The 18,526-nt window shown below is 42.7% G+C and overlaps 2 protein-coding genes across 5 annotated transcripts in view; both read right to left on the minus strand.

Moving 5' to 3' along the window:
* The window catches only part of LOC124038318 (spectrin beta chain, non-erythrocytic 1), a 112,786-nt gene extending 111,967 nt beyond the window's left edge, over positions 1-819 (minus strand). Inside the window, exon 1 of the mRNA XM_046354049.1 lies at positions 670-819. The gene's annotated coding sequence lies outside the window, so the exon portion shown is untranslated. The remainder of the gene's footprint in view (positions 1-669) is intronic.
* Positions 820-14,346: 13,527 nt separating this feature from the next.
* LOC124038320 (acylphosphatase-2-like) overlaps positions 14,347-18,526 on the minus strand; it is a 78,934-nt gene continuing 74,754 nt past the window's right edge. Inside the window, exon 3 of one of the 4 annotated variants that reach the window (XM_046354051.1) lies at positions 14,347-15,157. In XM_046354051.1, the coding sequence (XP_046210007.1) occupies positions 15,043-15,157 (115 nt within the window). In that variant the 3' untranslated portion in view covers positions 14,347-15,042. The remainder of the gene's footprint in view (positions 15,158-18,526) is intronic. The other 3 variants (XM_046354053.1, XM_046354054.1, XM_046354052.1) reach the window with 3 other exon arrangements.

The following is an 18,526-nucleotide window of genomic DNA, read 5'->3' on the forward strand; positions in this document are numbered from 1 at the left end:
GCTCGACAACATCAAAGGGTAGCCTCGCGCCACATGTAGCGGACAGCACTGATTAAGATGTGACATTATGTCTACAGTGATGGATACCTATCGCCTATAATATATTATACATAATGGTTTCAAGTTATCAATATATAATTACATCTGAGCGCCAATTCAATATCATTACGCACAGTTAATATAATACATTCTATGATTTTGCTTTGAATGTCACAATTTCAATTTGAAATCAGCGTTGCAATCTGTCTACATACAGGGCGACTACGCCTGCGTCTCTTCAAAAGGCAGTAGGCTCCTGTGTGTATACCGTTATCTATACACTCTTAACCCTCCATATTAACATGGCGCACTTCTGTGACTGCGAAGTGGCTAACTGATTCATAGAAGCTCTGAATGGCCTTTTCAAAAACACTATGCTGCACAAATACAATAGATATCTGATAAGCAAAAAAACAACGTCTACGGGGTAAATAGAAGAACAGGAACCAACTTCAACGTATGATTGCATCCCTAGCAAAGATGATATAAAAAAATCTGTCCCCTTTCCATATTTTGCAACTGATGCTAGATACAATGAAACAATTATTCGCACCCTAATCTGCGCATAGTTTAGATTAACGAGAAGAGCACCCACCCAATAGCCTATCTCAATAAAATAATCAAACTTACCAATCAACAAATTCGCAATGAACTTCACCGCGGAGAAGGCTGCAAACAGCACGAAGCCAGAGACTGGACGACCAAAACGTAGAATCCTGATGGAAGAATCCTCTCCACCTCCTTTGCTGCAACAGCACTGCCAACTGCAGCACAATCTCAACAAGGGGCGGAGATTTCGCCCGCAAGGTCTCATTCACACACCAAGTGGGTTCTACGCAGCGCTACTTCGTCAACATCTCTCCACAGGCGTGATTTGGGTATTTAATTGACCTGTTTGAAAATAAAAGTAGGATTTATTGCGGTCTATATCGCTATGCTGCCACTGAAATTCAACCCTGCCCTTATGTTCGAAAAGGCTATATGCCACACGAGTTATGCTCCGGGTCAATTTCAGTGGTGGATGAAGTAGAAAATGGTCATATTTGAGTAAAAGTAATGATACTGTAACTTAAAATGAAAATGACTCAATTAAAAGTCACCCAGTAAAATACTACTTGAGTAAAAGTCTAAAAGTATTTGGTTTAAATATACTTAGGTATCAAAAGTAAAAGTATAAATAATTTCACACTTATATTAAGCAAACCAAACGGCACCATTGTTTGTTTTGTAATCTACAGATAGCCAGGGGCACACTCCAACACTCAGACATAATTTACAAAAGAAGCATTTAGTGATTCTGCCAGATCAGAGGCCGTATGGATGACCAGGGATGTTCTCTTGATAAGTGCATGAATTGGACCATTTTCCTGTCCTGCTAAGCATTCAAAACGTAACCAGTACTTTTGGCTGTCAGGGAAAATGTATGGAGTAAAAAGTACACTCAGAAAAAAGGGTGCTATCTAGAACCTAGAAGGATTCTTCAGCTGTCCCCTTAGGAGAACCATTTGAATAACCCCTTTGGGTTCTACGTAGAGCCCTTTCTACAGAGGGATCTACATGGAACCAAAAAGGGTACTGCCTTGAACCAAAAAGGGTTTGCCTATGGGGACAGCCGAAGAACCCGTTTGAAACCCTTTTTTTATAAGAGTGTAGTGAAGTAAAAGTTGTCAAAAATATAAATAGTAAAGTACAGATACCCCCCAAAACGACTTAAGTAGTACATTAAAGTATTGACCACTGGTCAAACTTCAGATCTGTCCCTCGGCCTCTGAACATCCCAAGGATAGCATACTTATATCCTTGTGATCATCGTGGTGAGACCTTTACTGCACAGAAAACCATTAGTCTCTAGCACTAAGGTCAAGGTCAAAGGACAAATTGCATGTCAAATACAAGTCAACTACAGGTCAAGTACAGAGTAGTGTTTTTTTTTCCGTCGTTTTACAAGGTTATTACCTAGAGGACTAGATGAAGGGTCATGGTGGATTTGTTTTTGTTAAATAGTATTTTAGTGATTTAAAAACTCAGTTGCGGGTGAAATTGACATGTTTAAAGGGAAGGGTTAATTAAATGTATCATGTTACATACATTTATACCAGCTGAGAATTATTAAACTAAATTAAATCAGGACTGGTAACAGCTCAAGCCAAAGAAAATTGTGTGAGTACTAAAGAGTCACCAGAGTGGACTCATGGAACCTAAAGGGGCCTACACATTGGAAATACTTTGTGGAAATTCCTCAAAGATTCTGTGGTTTAATGATACATTCAGATGTAGATGATGTTTTATAGGCAGATTTTAAAAACGGTGTGTTATAGAAAACCCCAAAAGGAGAAACAGGCAGCCCAGAAGAAAGATTTCCAAAAAACAAATCCAATTATGTCTCTAGGAATTAGCTTTCGTGTTTATTCTCCATCAAAATAGAGAGACATTACAAAATATGAGAGAATGTTTAGCCATCATTTTAATGCATTAAATGGTTATAGTGAGAACAAAGAAATCCTAAACATGTGAATGAGGTACAGGTACTGCAAAGTAATGGACTGTGTCACAGAATCTGTTTAAGGAAATGAAACACTAGCCACTTTAATAATGTCTCCGTATCTTGCATTACTCATCTCATATGTGTAAACTGTACTATATACTATTCTACGGTATCTTAGTCACTTTAATTGTGTGTAAATATTGCATTACCCATCTCATATGTATATATCGTACTCTATACTATGCCACTGTATCTTAGTCCAATACAGCCCTGACATATATGTATATATATATATATTCTTAATCCATTCCTTAATTAGATGTACATGTATTTGGGGTATATGTTGTGAAACTGTTAGATATTACTGCACTGTTGGAGCTAGAAGCACAAGCATTTCGCTACACCCGCAATAACATCTGCTAAACACGTGAATGTGACCAATAAATATGATTTGGATTCGATTATTTTTGATTTGATGACAGAAAACACTGTACGTGAAGCAACTCTGACACGGTCACAAGAAGCTTTCAAGATTCCCACCATATGTGTTTTGTATATCATAAATACTTTATCTAGAAAACTGTTTAACAAATAGTCATACAAAAGTATAACAACTCAAAAAATGAGTCCACTAGAGGAGTACAGTGTGTGTAGCCCAGCTGCTGCAGAGTCAGTGGTACTGTGACACGCAGGGCCATGGGCCTGGTGTCAGCTGGAGGTATTACAGCAGGAGAGTTGTATGTCTGTTAATGCTCCGTATGGGGTATAGCTCTGGACAGAGGTTCAGAACCATCTGTTTGAACACACCATTTTCTCACATCTCTGGTTCTGATGAGCATCCACTGCTTCCAACATCTGGAGTTGAGAAAGTGAGACAAGCTTGGGTCAGGACATCCCGTTTCCTCACATGGGGCGCGTGCATGCATGTGCACGCTGAAGGGTCTGAGTGGACAGGGTCCAACCTCTTTACATGGAGTGAAGTATATGTAGTCTGTTAATGTGCTTTCTCTTCTCTGCAGTAACTTATTCAGACATTGTCATGCTCATTATGTATGTAAAGTATTCTCACATAATTTACAGTAGGCCTACTATGCTTTCAATAAATACAGAAGGAAAGGTAACATTTGTAACTCATCTCTGTGCTAGATCGAAGTATGGTTGTCATGACGATGTGTTTACCAGGAAAAGCCATCTTGGCTGCAGTCCTGGAACTGTCCAGCAGGCAGAAATTAGTCCCTCCTGCTGTGGAGTCAGTGACAGCAACACTCAGACAGACATTGTTGCTCTGTGGTGGATGTTGCGCTCACTGTGGAAGTATGAGTAATCCCAGTCCTATGGCCTCACATCTGGATCACAAAACAATGCAGTAATTGCTACCAGACAAGTCCATGCTTAAGTCCATTTGAGGACCACTGATTTGTTGTTGTTACTATACCTTATCACTTGGTTAATACAATTAGGATAATGAACATATTTAGAAATTAGACTCCTTGAGTTTTCTATTTTTTGACAGTGCATTCGGAAAGTATTCAGACCCCTTGACTTTTTCCACATTTTGTTACGTTACAGCCTTATTCTAAAATGTATTAACGTTTTTCCCCTCATCAATCTACACACAATACCCCATAATGACTGAAATATCACATTTACATAAGTATTCAGACTTTTCACTCAGTGCGTTGTTGAAGCACCTTTGGCAGCGATTACAGCCTCGAGTCTTCTTGGGTATGACGCTAAAAGCTTGACACACCTGTATTTGGGGAGTTTCTCCCATTCTTGCCTGCAGATCCTCTCAAGCTCTTCGGGTTGGATGGGGAGCGTTGCTGCACCGCTATTTTCAGGTCTCTCCAGAAATGTTAGATCGGGTTCAAGTCCGGGGTCTCTCTGGGTCACTCAAGGTCATTCAGAGACTTGTCCTGAAGCCACTCATGTGTTGTCTTGGCTGTGTGCTTAGGGTCGTTGTCCTGTTCGAAGGTGAACCTTCGTCTTAGGTTTTCATCAAGGATCTCTCTGTACTTTGCTCCATTCATCTTTCTCTCGATCCTGACTAGTCTCTCAGTCCCTGCTTCCACCACCATGCTTCACCGTAGGGGTGGTGCCAGGTTTCCTCCAGATGTGACACTTGGCATTCAGGCCAAAGAGTTCAATCTAGGTTTCATCATACCAGAGAAGCTTGTTTCTCATGGTCTGAGAGTCCCTTAGGTGCCTTTTGGCAAACTCCAAGCGGGCGGTCATGTGTCTTTTACTGAGGAGTGGCTTCCGTCTGGCCACTCTACCATAAAGGCCTGATTGGTGAAGTGCTGCAGAAATGATTGCCCTTCTGGAAGGTTCTCCCATCTCCACAGAGAAACTCTGGAGCTCTGTCAGAGTGACCATCGATTTCTTGGTCTCTTCCATGACCAAGGCCCTTCTCCCCCGATTGCTCAGTCTGGTCTGGCGGCCAGCTCTAGGAAGAGTCTGGGTGGTTCCAAACTTCTTCCATTTAAGAATGATGGAGGCCACTGTGTTCTTTCCCAGATCTGTGCCCCTACACAATCCTGTCTCGGAGCTCTATGGACAATTACTTTGACCTCATGGCTCTGGCATGCACTGTCAATTGTGGGACCTTATATAGACAGGTGTGTGCCTTTCAAAATAATGTCCAATCAGTTGAATTTACCACAGGTGGACTCCAATGAAGTTGTAGAAACATCTCAAGGATGATCAATGGAAACAGGATGCGCATGAGCTCAATCTCAGTCTCATAGCAAAGGGTCTGAATACTTATGGAAATAAGGTATTTCAGTTCTAAATGTTTAATGCATTTGCACCCCAAAAAGTTTTTGCTTTGTCATTATGTGGTATTGTGTGTAGATTGATAAGGAAAATATTTTAGAATAAGGCTGTAACGTAACAAAACGTTGAAAAAGTCAAGGGGTCTGAATACTTTCCTAATGCACTGTAGATAGATATCGTATTTGAAGAGACTACCACTGTTCCTCTTACAGAATGTAGTTGGAACCATATCAACTTACTTCTCAAGATAACTTTTCTGGATGACCTTGAGGGGGTCCTATAATTCTCTCTGGCTGAATTGGATCTGGTCAGCTTAAGGAGACAGCAGTGTTCATGATGACATAGAGTATTTCCATTCAGACACCAGACACCATAGTGAACAGGCACTGCCATGTTTGTTATGAAACGAGAGACTGTGAGAGGGCCAGAGGTCCGTCTTCTGTCCAACAGCAAATAGGAGTGAATAGGAATTAAACATCACCCATGTCAAAGCAATCGATCAAACCAACCTAACACAGGGCTGGTTATGCCTTTCTCTAGTCTGAACCACATTACAAGAAAATGACTTTCACTTAGGTCAGACTTGCGAGAGAACAAAGGACTACTCCATTTTCCACATAGTTTACAGCACAGAAAATGTTCAGTAATTGCTCCCAGCTTTGCTTTTGCACAATAGACTTAGATGAAGCAAAATACTGTATATTCAAATGATAGCTCAAGCAAGGTGACAATATATATATTCTCAGCTTTACTAATACCGCCCCCACAATGAAATCACTGTGAACTGTTGATACAAGAAAGTTGGCCTTAGCTGGGAACGTTTGTAAGTTGCCTAGCAACCGTTTCCTCTCAGCACACTCTTAACGACAGGTGAAGTGATGTGTTGACGATGTCCGCCCCCGATGTATGGTAATATAGAGAGAAGGGTAAAAACATAGATGTATGTTTGGTATGGATGGATAATAACTTTTATCATTTAGAGCTTACTGTGGAGGCACTGAGAATGTTTGGTCACTGGTAATGAGGGACCCATAGAGAGGGAGAAAAGACTGTGTTTTTGTGGTCATGTTGAGCTTCTGTCAGCCAAAGCAGTGACATAATGGGATTTGGTTGGAAAGTCTGGCATACATCAGACTCATTCCATAAGAAATGAATCAGAGCAGTGTACAAACAGTACAGAGTGAGGGGGAACTTTCTCAATGTTTTGACACCACTAAGTGATGCCCTGCTTTCACGTGCTTTGTCCCTTCCTGTCCTCCCTGTTCACCCACGACTGCGTGGCCAAGCACGACTCCAACACCATCATTACGTTTTCTGATGACAAAACGGTGGTAGGCCTGATCATCGACAACGATGAGACAGCCTATTGGGAGGAGGTCAGAGACCTGGTCGTGTGGTGCCAGGATAGCAACCTCTCCCTCAACGTGAGCAAGACAAAGGAGCTGATCGTTGACTACAGGAAAAGGAGGGCCGAACACGCCCCCATTCACAACGACAGGGCAGTAGTGGAGCTGGTCGAGAGCTTCAAGTTCCTTGGTGTCCACATTACTAATGAATTAACCTGGTCCACACACACCAACACAGTCATGAAGAGGGCACGACAACGCCTATTCACCCTAAGGAGACTGAAAAGATTTGGCATGGGTCCCCAGGATCTCAAAAGGTTTTACAGCTGCCCCATCGACAGCATGGTTGCATCACCGCCTGGTATGGCAACTACAGAGGGTAGCAGGACCTCTATACTAGGCGGTGTCAGAGGAAGGCTCAAAGACTACAGCCATCCAAGTCATAGACTGTTCTCTCTGCTACCACACGGCAAGCGGTATCAGAGCGCCAAGTCCAAAAGGCTCCTTAACAGGTTCTACACACAAGCCATAAGACTGCTGAACAATTAAACTAATAGCTACCCAGACTTTTTGCAGTGACGCCTCTGCTGACACTGCTGCTACTCTCTGTTTATTATCTATGCATAGTCACTTTACCCCTACCTACTTGTACATATTACCTCAATTACCTCGGCTAACCTGTAACCCCGCATATTGACTCGGTACCGGTTCCCCCTGGATATAGCCTCATTATTGTTATTTTATTGTGTTACTTTTTTAAACTTTAGTTTAATGAGTAAATATTTTCTTCGCCCATATTTTCTTAAAACTGCATTGTTGGTTAAAGGCTGGTAAGTAAGCATTTCACGGTAAGGTCTGCACCTGTTGTATACGACACGTGACAGATAGCATTTGCTTTGGTTTGATTTCTTCGACCACTTAAAAAGATATAGCACAGTTTTCCAATTAAGAGTCTGCATTGCCATTGAGTTTACCCACACAACAATATGACCAATATCATTCTTTGTGGGATATTCATCAGATCCTAGCTCCTTTATTATGTAGCAGCTGATTGCGAAGCCCTTTTGTAAGGAGTGCTAGGAGATAGAGAGACAGGATGGAAAAGGCCTCAGCACTTCTAGTTTCTCCGAAACCCTTCCACATGGTTTGGTTACCATGGCCACTGGTGTGAGTTGGCTCTGTTGGTTGCCATGGAAGTGGCCTGTGTGTGAAGTGGAAGAGGAGAAAGAAGAGGAAGAGAGAAGAGAAGAGCAGAGTGAAGAGGTCGAGGGGGCAGATATTCTACGTCTGATTTCAGACGTGGCACAGCGCTGAGTGAAGAGAGTGGGTGGTCTGGGTGCACGGTGTTGCTCCACTCTGATCACTCCTCTCCTCTTTTCTCTCTCTGCCTCCATCCGCCTGCGCTTGGCTTCAAGACAGTGGGCATTTGATGGCATGACCATGGAATATCACTGCATTACTCCAAAATAGAGACAAGACGATGGTCAATACATTTACTTACAATATAATTAAAATATTTGGCTGAATATAACATAATTACTGGTTCTATGTTGGAGCTGGTTCTATGTTGATGCAATCAGATGGGGGGCTTTCAGTGAGGACCTTTGACAGAATGACTGGTAATGAAATACTGGCCCTCAGGCAGCATGGCTTTGTGTCAGTGATGGCGCAGACTGTGGGAGACTAATAAGCATGAAAGCCAAACACTGAACAATGCACACAGTCAGACACGACGGAGCTACAGAGTGTTTCTCGATGGTGAGGGGATATATATATTATTAACATATGCAACAAGTTGATCTCTTACCTGATGGGCTAAAGACTGTCCCCTTGTTCCTTGTATAGCTCTTCTTATATAATAGTGTTTTGTCACATTTCATAGTATCTGAGTAGGAGGATGTGTGGGCTTTTTTGTTGTTGTACATACTGTATGTGAGAGCGGGTATGTTCACAGTCCTATTTAGTGTGCATTTAGTGCGCGTGCGTGTGTGTGTGTGTGTGTGTGTGTGTGTGTGTGTGTGTGTGTGTGTGTGTGTGTGTGTGTGTGTGTGTGTGTGTGTGTGTGTGTGTGTGTGTGTGTGTGTGTGTGTGTGTGTGTGTGTGTGTGTGTGTGTGTGTGTGTGTGTACTCCTACACTGTAGCCACGACACAAGCAGCAATGTGCCCTTTTCTCCCCATTAGTGATGGATAGCTTTTTCCAGAGAGGAGAGTTGCCCCTGTACTGTTTCCATGTAGAGCACCACTGGTGGCTATTAACGTACAGTTACAATACACAGCCTGTGATTCAATGCCACACCGCTTACTCATTGTCATGGAAACGCCAGGACTGGGATAAATACCACACCACACAGACAAAGGCTGAAGACTGTGTTGAATGGGGGATTGTATAGGTTATGTAACTGTAGCGGATTGGGGCCTAAATGAGTGGTTCTCTAGTGGTGCATGTCCAATTCACATGGGACATAAATCCACTGCTTTTGGCCACCTCCAATCAGATGGCCTCCTCCTTTGTCCTTGCAGAGGCTCCAGTGAGAAAGGTCCTGGGAATGGGTGGCATGGCAACACACTCCGCATCGCACCCAGCCTACTCACACTGGGAGAGAGAGGGTACTGAGAACATCATGAAGGTGGTGTGTTTTGGACTGGACACAGTTAGGAATGATTTACTGAGCATTGCAATATATCAGGGACAAACACTGTACTGTAGAAAACAATGGACAGACAGCTCTTTAGACTGAGGAGTTATACACTGAGTGTACAAAACAATAGGAACACCTTCCTAATATTGAGTTGGAACGCCTTTTGTCATCAGAACAGCCTGAAATCATCGGGGTGTCGAAAACGTTCCACAGGGATGCTGGCCCATGTTGACTCCAACACTTCCCACAGTTGTGTCAAGTCGGCTGCATGTCCTTTGGATGGTGGACCATTCTTGATACACACATGAAACTGTTGAGCGTGAAAAACCCAGCAGCGGTGCAGTTCTTGACACAAATCGGTGGACCTGTTCTAGCACCTACAGTACCATACCCCGTTGAAGGCAATTAAATATTTTGTCTCTGAATGGCACACATACACCATTCATGTCTGAATTGTCTCAAGGCTTAAACATATTACTTAACCTGTCGCCTCCCCTTCATCGACACTGATTGAAGTGGATTTAATAAGTGATATCAATAAGGGATCATAGCTTTAACCTGGATTCATCCGGTCAGTCATAATGTTTTGTACACTCAGTGTATAACATACTGTTATGAGTGGGTGGAGAGCATCTTGTGACTGAACATTGAAGCATAAGTGAGACTTGTGTGGGTGTGATGTGTGTGCACTGGTGGGGTTATCATACTGCTGTATCAAGAAGTTACCTTGGTCAGTCTCTCCATTCCACCCTGTTGTTAAGTGGCCATTACACCCCCGTTCCCAAGTGTAGTAATGGACTTGAGGAAATGGGACTGCTTAGGCTACCTGGTCACTTTAAGTGTGCCACTGATCTTTACTATATGAGATCCTGTCTGAAGGGTGGGGGTGGGGCGTAGTGGAGACTAAAGGCTTTTATCCAATCATCTGAGACCGGGAAAAAACCTTCACATGAGGCTTCAAAGGGCACTTAAACAATTAGTCGTTGACCAAGAAACCCCCACTTTCCAAACCTGTCTGTCTATGATATTAAACAGCACTGCCCATATATCATAATTAGATAAAGCACTGCCCATAAATAATAATTAGATAAAGCACTGACCCTACACCATAATTAGATAAAGCACTGCCCATATATCATAATTAGATAAAGCACTGCCCATATATCATAATTAGATAAACTACTGCCCATATATCATAATTAGATAAAGCACTGCCCATATATTATAATTAGATAAAGCACTGCCCATATCTCATAATTAGATAAACTACTGCCCATATCATAATTAGATAAAGCACTGCCCATATATCATAATTAGATAAACCACTGCCTATATATCATAATTAGATAAACCACTGCCTATATCATAATTAGATAAACTACTGCCCATATATCATAATTAGATAAAGCACTGCCCATATATCATAATTAGATAAAGCACTGCCTGTCAGGACCTGGTTACGAACCCGGGTCTCCGGAGTGAGAAACAGTCACTTAACCAACTGAGCCACGAATAGTCGGCAGAACCCAGAAGATGAGGCAGACACAGCAGTACTTGAGACGGTGTATTTAATGAAGTAAAAAGTGAAGTTCTTCAGGAAAACATGTAACTCCACAACCTCAAAAGGAATTCTACAAGAACAAAGGTAATCCTCCAAGACAAAAAGGTAAATCCACAAGGTGGAAGGTATAGCACAAAAATCCATCCATCCAATGTAGTAACCCTCATGGGGTCACTTAGAGGTTCAGAGGGAACGCCATTCTCCTTCGCCCAGACACCATCCATGAAGTTACCTGCGGCTCCAGAGTCTACCAAGGCTTGAAGGTGAAGCTTGTGGTTGTCCCAGGAAAGGGCGACTGGAATGAGCAGACGGGAGTTGGACGGATAGGAAGGGGCTTATGTTTCCCGTTACAGTTCCCCCCGGTCTGTACGGGACAGAGCGTTTCCCTGGAGCCCGGGACACGTGGAACGGAAATGGCCCGGTTTGCCGCAATATAGACAGCGTCGCTCCCTCATCCGGCGGTCTCTCTCAGCCTGGGAGATGCATCCAATCTGCATGGGTTCCGGTGGAGCCAGCTAGGATAAAGGTGGGGACTCGGAGCTGGGACTGATAGGGGCTAGAGGTCTACGGTTGAGTTCTCTCTCTCTCAGACGCTGGTCAATGCGTGAGGCCAACTTGATCAGGGACTCGAGATTGTCCGGTGGTTCCCGAGTGGCCAGTTCATCTTGGATAGTGTTGGAAAGGCCTTTCAGAAAGCACACCGTGAGCGCCTCGTTGTTCCAGCCACCATGCGGAACTGGATGGCATAGTCCGTCACGCTGCGCCGACCTTGGTGGAGAGTCAGGAGCTGTTTGGCTGAGTCAGGACCACTGCTTGGGCCTTGAAACACTCGTTTGAATTCCTCAGCAAAGGCAGAGTAGCTGGCACAGCAGGAATTATGGGCATCCCACACAGCAGTAGCCCAGGCCAGGGCTTTTTCCGACAGCAGGGTGATGATATATGCGATCTTAGACCGGTCGGTGGGGAACGACGAGGGTTGCAGCTCGAAGGAGAAACCCTTTACAAGCACTTGGTTCACCTGAGAACCGTTGGGGAGGTGGAAGACGAGGTTCAGCCAGAGGGTTAACTGCCATGGGTACGTGAATCTGAGGTACTGGGACAGGAACTGTTGCCTGGGTAAGTCGATCAGATATCTGCTTTATGGAAGTCAGCATCTCCGACAGAAGATGAGAATGTCTAGCCATTAAGGCCTCTTGCTGAACCAGGGAGGCTTCGTGGCGTTGGACAGTCTCCTGGTGGTGGGACAGCATGGAAACAAGGTCCTGGGAACTGGCTGCCTCTGGGTTCATTTTTTGGCTCTGTGTTTCTGTCAGACCCGGTTACGAACCCGGGTCTCCGGAGTGAGGAACAGTCACTTAACCAACTGAGCCACGAATAGTCGGCAGAACCCAGAAGATGAGGCAGACACAGCAGTACTTGAGACGGTGTATTTAATGAAGTAAAAAGTGAAGTTCTTCAGGAAAACATGTAACTCCACAACCTCAAAAGGAATTCTACAAGAACAAAGGTAATCCTCCAAGACAAAAAGGTAAATCCACAAGGTGGAAGGTATAGCACAAAAAGCCTCAAAAGATACTCAAAAACAAACAAACAAGAACAAAAAAAACTGAATTCCACAAGCGAGTCCACCGGGATCAACAAGAGTTCACAGAGTACTAGGGCTGGGTGCTAACATACAAACACAGAGCAAAGAACTGAGAAAAACAAAGGGTTTAAAAACAATCAGGGGAAACGAGGCACAGGTGCAAATAATAATGGGGATCAAGGGAAAACAAAAGGTCAAAAGGCACAATGGGGGCATCTAGTGACCAAAAACCAGAACAACCCTGGCCAAATCCTGACACTGCCTATATATCATAATTAGATAAAGCACTGCCTATATATCATAATTAGATAAAGCACTGCCCATATATCATAATTAGATAAAGCACTGCCCCTACATTTACATTTACATTTAACTCTATATCATAATTAGATAAAGCACTGCCTATATATCATAATTAGATAAAGCACTGCCCATATATCATAATTAGATAAAGCACTGCCTATATATCATAATTAGATAAAGCACTGCCTATATATCATAATTAGATAAAGCACTGCCTATATATCATAATTAGATAAAGCACTGGCTATATATCATAATTAGATAAAGCACTGCCTATATATCATAATTAGATAAAGCACTGCCTATATATCATAATTAGATAAACTACTGCCCATATATCATAATTAGATAAACTACTGCCTATATATCATAATTAGATAAAGCACTGCCCATATATCATAATTAGATAAAGCACTGCCCATATATCATAATTAGATAAAGCACTGCCCATATATCATAATTAGATAAAGCACTGCCCATATATCATAATTAGATACAGAACTGCTCCTATATCATAATTAGATACAGAACTGCCCATATATCATAATTAGATAAAGCACTGCCCATATATCATAATTAGATAAAGCACTGCCTATATATCATAATTAGATAAAGCACTGCCCATATATCTTAATTAGATACAGCAATGTCCCTATGTCATAATTACATAAAGCACTGTCCATATATCATAATTAGATAAAACACTGCCCCTATATCATGATTAGATAAAGCTAAATCTATAACAAGCATCATTATCCCTGGAGGGGTCCTGATAGGTTCATATGAATGCTGTAAGGACAGTAGCCTCCTGCTGTGAAGAGAGACTCAGGTACAGTATGCTTCTCGCTCTCTGAGACTGTATTCCCATGCAGAGCAGTAGGAGACTGGGCTCAATATTGGATCATAAGCCCTTGGGTCAAATCAAGTTTCTCTGTCAGATAAGAGGATTTTGCCCTGCTCCTGCTCACATGGAGGATTTACCACCACACTGCATGCTGGGTAAAAAGCAGACCAGAATGGATGTTGTTACTCGGGTAGACTTGACTGGGTGATGACGAGATGGTGTTGGCACAAGGCAAGGTAGAGAGGGGTCAGGGCAGGGGCAGCTGGGAGTCAACAACATAGTGTCGAAAGACAAAGAGCGAGATGATTTGTACGAGAGAAAGAAAGTGGAGATAAACACACACATAGGCCTACGTGTCTAATGAACCGAAAATCATGCAGATGCATGCACGCGCACGGGCACTCACACAAACATACACACACACAAGCATACACACCAATTGAGGTTGCTGAGGGGAGGATGGCTCATAATAATGGCTGGAATGGAGTGGTATCAAACATGTTTCCATGTGTTTGATGCCATTCCATTTAACCCATTCCAGCTATTATTATGAGCCATCCTCCCCTCAGCAGCTTCCACTGACACACATGCACGTTAGCAGACACGCACACACACACAAACTCTAATGGGTTATTCAATACTCCTGACTTGGCCAGTTGTGTCTTGGCAACTCAGCATGATGGTGCAGTCTGACTGGCTGGCTTTCTCTGTGTTTAATTGGATTAGGTAAACAGTCACGTGACCTTACACAACATTATTCAGGACCAGAGGAGACCAGGTAGGAAAGAGACACAGTAAAAGGTTCTATCTTAAAGGGACACATTTTTTTATTTTACTAGGCAAGTCAGTTAAGAACAGATTCTTATTTTCAATGATGGTCTAGGAACAGTGGGTTAACTGCCAGTTCAGGGGCAGAACGACAGATTTGTACCTTGTCAGCTCGGGGATATGAACTTGCATGCAACCTTTCGGTTACTAGTCCAATGCTCTAACCACTAGGCTACCCTGCCACCCCAAAACCCCATTAACTATTTAATAGTGCATGTGTATTGAATTATAATAACATCGAGCTTGAATGGTTTTATTTATAGCATTACATGTTCAGAAGAAAAGCATTGAGAATCTGCAAAGCACAAAGCTGCCTGACAATATATGCTGCTCTGCCAGCCTGAATGTAACATTCAAAATGTTCAGACGGGGAATGCATTTATGAGAAAAACAACTTTTGGATGAGCAACTATTTGGATTAGCTTCTACTTTTTTTTAAATGTCACACAATTTCAAACTGTTTGCATAATCGATTTAGGTATGTCAAACAATCTTGACATTTTGTAATGTATTTTTCCCGAAAGGTTGGGAACGAAACAATGCATTTAGAAACATAAGGTGGTACCCACAGAGACATTGATGTGGTAAAAGCACTGGAGAGGGTGTGGTTAGAGTGGCGTTGGATGAAGGGAGTTCCTCAGAAGCGTGTCTTGAAGCCAAAGAGCTCCACCTTGTCAATGGATCTCTCATTGGAGAACGAGGCTCGGGTGATGGAACAGCTGGGACTCCCCTCCTTACACAGCCACACCTTCCTGCGCAATTAGAAAGATAGAAAAGGGAAAGAAAGAGATGTTCTGTTATCCACCACCCTCATGCCAATGATGGTCATTTCTTTAGGCAACACACTGCTTCTGTTTCACAAAAGGAATGATCACTCTGCTCTGTTCTTGTGTTGGCTATTTTCTCTAATATAAGCTACTACATGATCTGTTTATCAGCTCAACAGCTAACCATGTTCTCTATAGCTTGGGAACATACATTCCATTGCTAAAATTAACTTTGAGAGTTTGAACACGCTCTAGATAGCAAGGAATCTGAGGTTTTCTGGAGACCCTTCTGTTCAGCAACCAGTGCCTAGGCCAAATAAGGCTTGTCACATGTCAGATAGACACAGGGAATGCAGGCTTTCTAAGAAAGCCGGCCAACCCTTGGGGGTGACACTAGAATGACTGTATCCACTATAATATAGTCCCTCCTATCCCTTGCAAAACTGGAATTTTTGTCATAAACAGCTGTGGGCATTCACTAAAACTTCAACCTCTGTTCAGCCCACTGGTGAAAATGGTTCAGCAACATGATCCTAACCTCTGTCAGCAAAGACAAATGATTCAGCTATAGCCTGAGTCCAAGCCCCAGCCAACCTCGGTACAGTGCATAGGAGGCAGTTTTTCTTGGCACCATCTCTACTGTTCTCTATGACAAATGACTTTGGGAAAAGCACAACACAAACATAATCAAGTAAATTGAATTGTATAACTCAGCACTGTCTTAAGTCTAAACCTTAGTTTACCATGAGACATGCCTCAGTGAGGAGCAACAGGCAACATGCTTACTCTACAGCATGTAGGTCAAGCCCTGGAGACTGAGGCCCTGTCACTCAAGTCGCTGCATGGCCGATATGGGCTACATTGTTTCCTAGTCTGTGTAGATTAGTGGAGAGATTGTAGAGGATCAGTGCGCCACATGTGGTCATCCTGAAGCACGGTCTGGTGCGATGGGAGTTCAGTCACAACGCCTCAATGACAGAGAGCGAAATGGAGGGAGAGAGAGAGGGATGAGGCAACATCTCCATCTGCATTCTCTGCTCTGCTCTGCTCTCGTGTCGCACACAGCCCACAGACTGCTGATTTGACAGCAATCACAGGGCTTAGAGGTTAGCTCTAAATCGCCCGTTGCATCAGGTAAATATTCATCTCCCCTGACATCACTCTGCTAAATAAAATGGAGGATTGAACCCAAAATAGTATGAGCATAAGGAGGGTTGTCTATCTACTATATGATGTGTCTGTGGCTATTTTCCTTTTTAAAAGCATTTGCTCTTCTTGTCCTGGTAATAGATGGACTGATGTTTTTGACTCGTAGGTTGAACCTGTCAAGCAAAGCTACCCCCTAATAAGTGAATTATTATCCCAATTTAGAAGCACATGACTGTGTGAACTGATCTAATAAGCACATGAAAAGAAAACAAACCTGGTGTGTGTCACAGAGAGAGAAAGACAGAGCGAGAGAGCTCCTATAACAAGAGCTAACGTTGACCATGTGATTGTGGGTTGATAATAATGGCCTGGTCTCTGAGTGAGCACCACCCACTGCACCCACTCTGCCTGACTGACCAGGCCTCTAGAGGAAAGGACATTTCCTTTTTCCCACACACTTGAGGAAATGAGATAACATAGACCAGCGTATGGGAAGGAATTCAATGTGTTTCAAAACAAATGTTCTGCTGCAGAATAAACTAAGGCATTGCATTGTTCCTGGAGAGCAATCTGGAGCAGATCTTAACTGGGCCTGGCTGGCTAATGGCTCTCTATGGTTTATAATGAAGTTGGACTTCCAAAACTCTGCCAAGGTTACAAGTTTTGTTTTTTTGTATCGCTTTGGTACTATTTTCACAAGTATGTGGTAATATTGAACAACTCTTAGTACAAAACTCAAAACAGATCATCAAAACTTTAAGCATATTTTCAACTAAACCTAATTAGTCATTTAATCTAAAAATACCTTTCACGATGCAATGCTCACAGCACATTTCATATGATTCTCTTCTCATTTGCTTAAATACATTTGACCATCACTTAATCCAATTGCACTTAATGGTTAATCACTTAACCGTTCGGTAAACCTATAGATTTTAACTGGTTTGTCTACTATGTATGGATTTAGAGAACTACAGAAATAAAACGTGTGTTTGTAAAGTATGAACATCTAAATGTGGCCTCCTAATGGGCTCCAGAGTGGCGCAGCGGTCTAAGGCACTGCATCTCAGCGCTAGAGGTGTCACTACACACCCTGATTTGATTCCAGGCTGTATCAACAACCAGCCCTGATTAGGAGTCCCATAGGGCGGCGCACAATTGGCCCGGGTTAGGGTTTGGCCGGTGAAGGCCATCATTGTAAATAAGAATTTGTTCTTAGCTGACTTGCCTTGTTAAATAAAGGTTCAATAAAAAATAAATAAAATAAAACGACATGTATGATACATGATAACCATAGATAATAACCACTTGTTATTGCTAATTGATTTCAAATAGGGGCAACCACAATTTGTCACCATATAAAAGGGTGTGTGTAAACACTTGCACTTTATTTCAACATGGAGTAGGATAGACAGCAAGGGAGAAGAATAAATCAAATAGCTCATGGACAAGGGGCCCCTCAGAGAGGTGGACAAGGGGCCCCTCAGAGAGGTGGACATGGGCCCCGTCAAAGAAGTGGACATCAGAGAGAGGGAGGCAGACGGCGGGAACTGTTGTATCTAATGAAGTCCGGGCCATCGTTGTTGATCATATGGTAAACAGAGGCCTTACCATGGCAGAGGCCGCCCGATTAGTTCACCCCAATCTGAGAAGATCAATTGTCAACTGCCTCCATACTCTCCTTTCCTTAACCCACTTGAGGAATGGGAGGTGGAAGGTATACGATTGCCATCCCCATGAGTTTTACCACCCTCCTTCTGGCCATGGATGAGGCATACGACGACATCAATTCAGACCAATGTCAAGCTTGGATTCGCCATGCCAAAAGTTATTTCACACGTTGCATGAACAACATTCACTTTGATGTGGATGAGAATTTATGGCCAAATGCTCAAAACAGGCTTGATGCAAATGAATGTGTGCTAAAGGTTTTAGGTTAGGTTTTATTTTAATTTAATTTGTTTCATTTAATTTTGGGACATTTGATTAGACAGTACACATACGTTGCAACTGAAATAAAATTAACAATTAGCTAATTGCCAATGCCAGGCTGGGTCAGTAGCTAGCTCTATTTGCCATATTCCATAATAAAAAATGTTTATTTGTTAGCTTGCTAGCTTATAATGTGGCTAATTAAAGTAGCCTAAGTTTTTCCTGTCTAGCTAGGCAGCTAGAAGGCAAAGTTAGCTTATAAATGGTGCTCAA

The sequence above is a fragment of the Oncorhynchus gorbuscha genome, linkage group LG06, assembly GCF_021184085.1.
Source record: "Oncorhynchus gorbuscha isolate QuinsamMale2020 ecotype Even-year linkage group LG06, OgorEven_v1.0, whole genome shotgun sequence".
In the NCBI taxonomy this organism is placed as follows: Eukaryota; Metazoa; Chordata; class Actinopteri; order Salmoniformes; family Salmonidae; genus Oncorhynchus; species Oncorhynchus gorbuscha.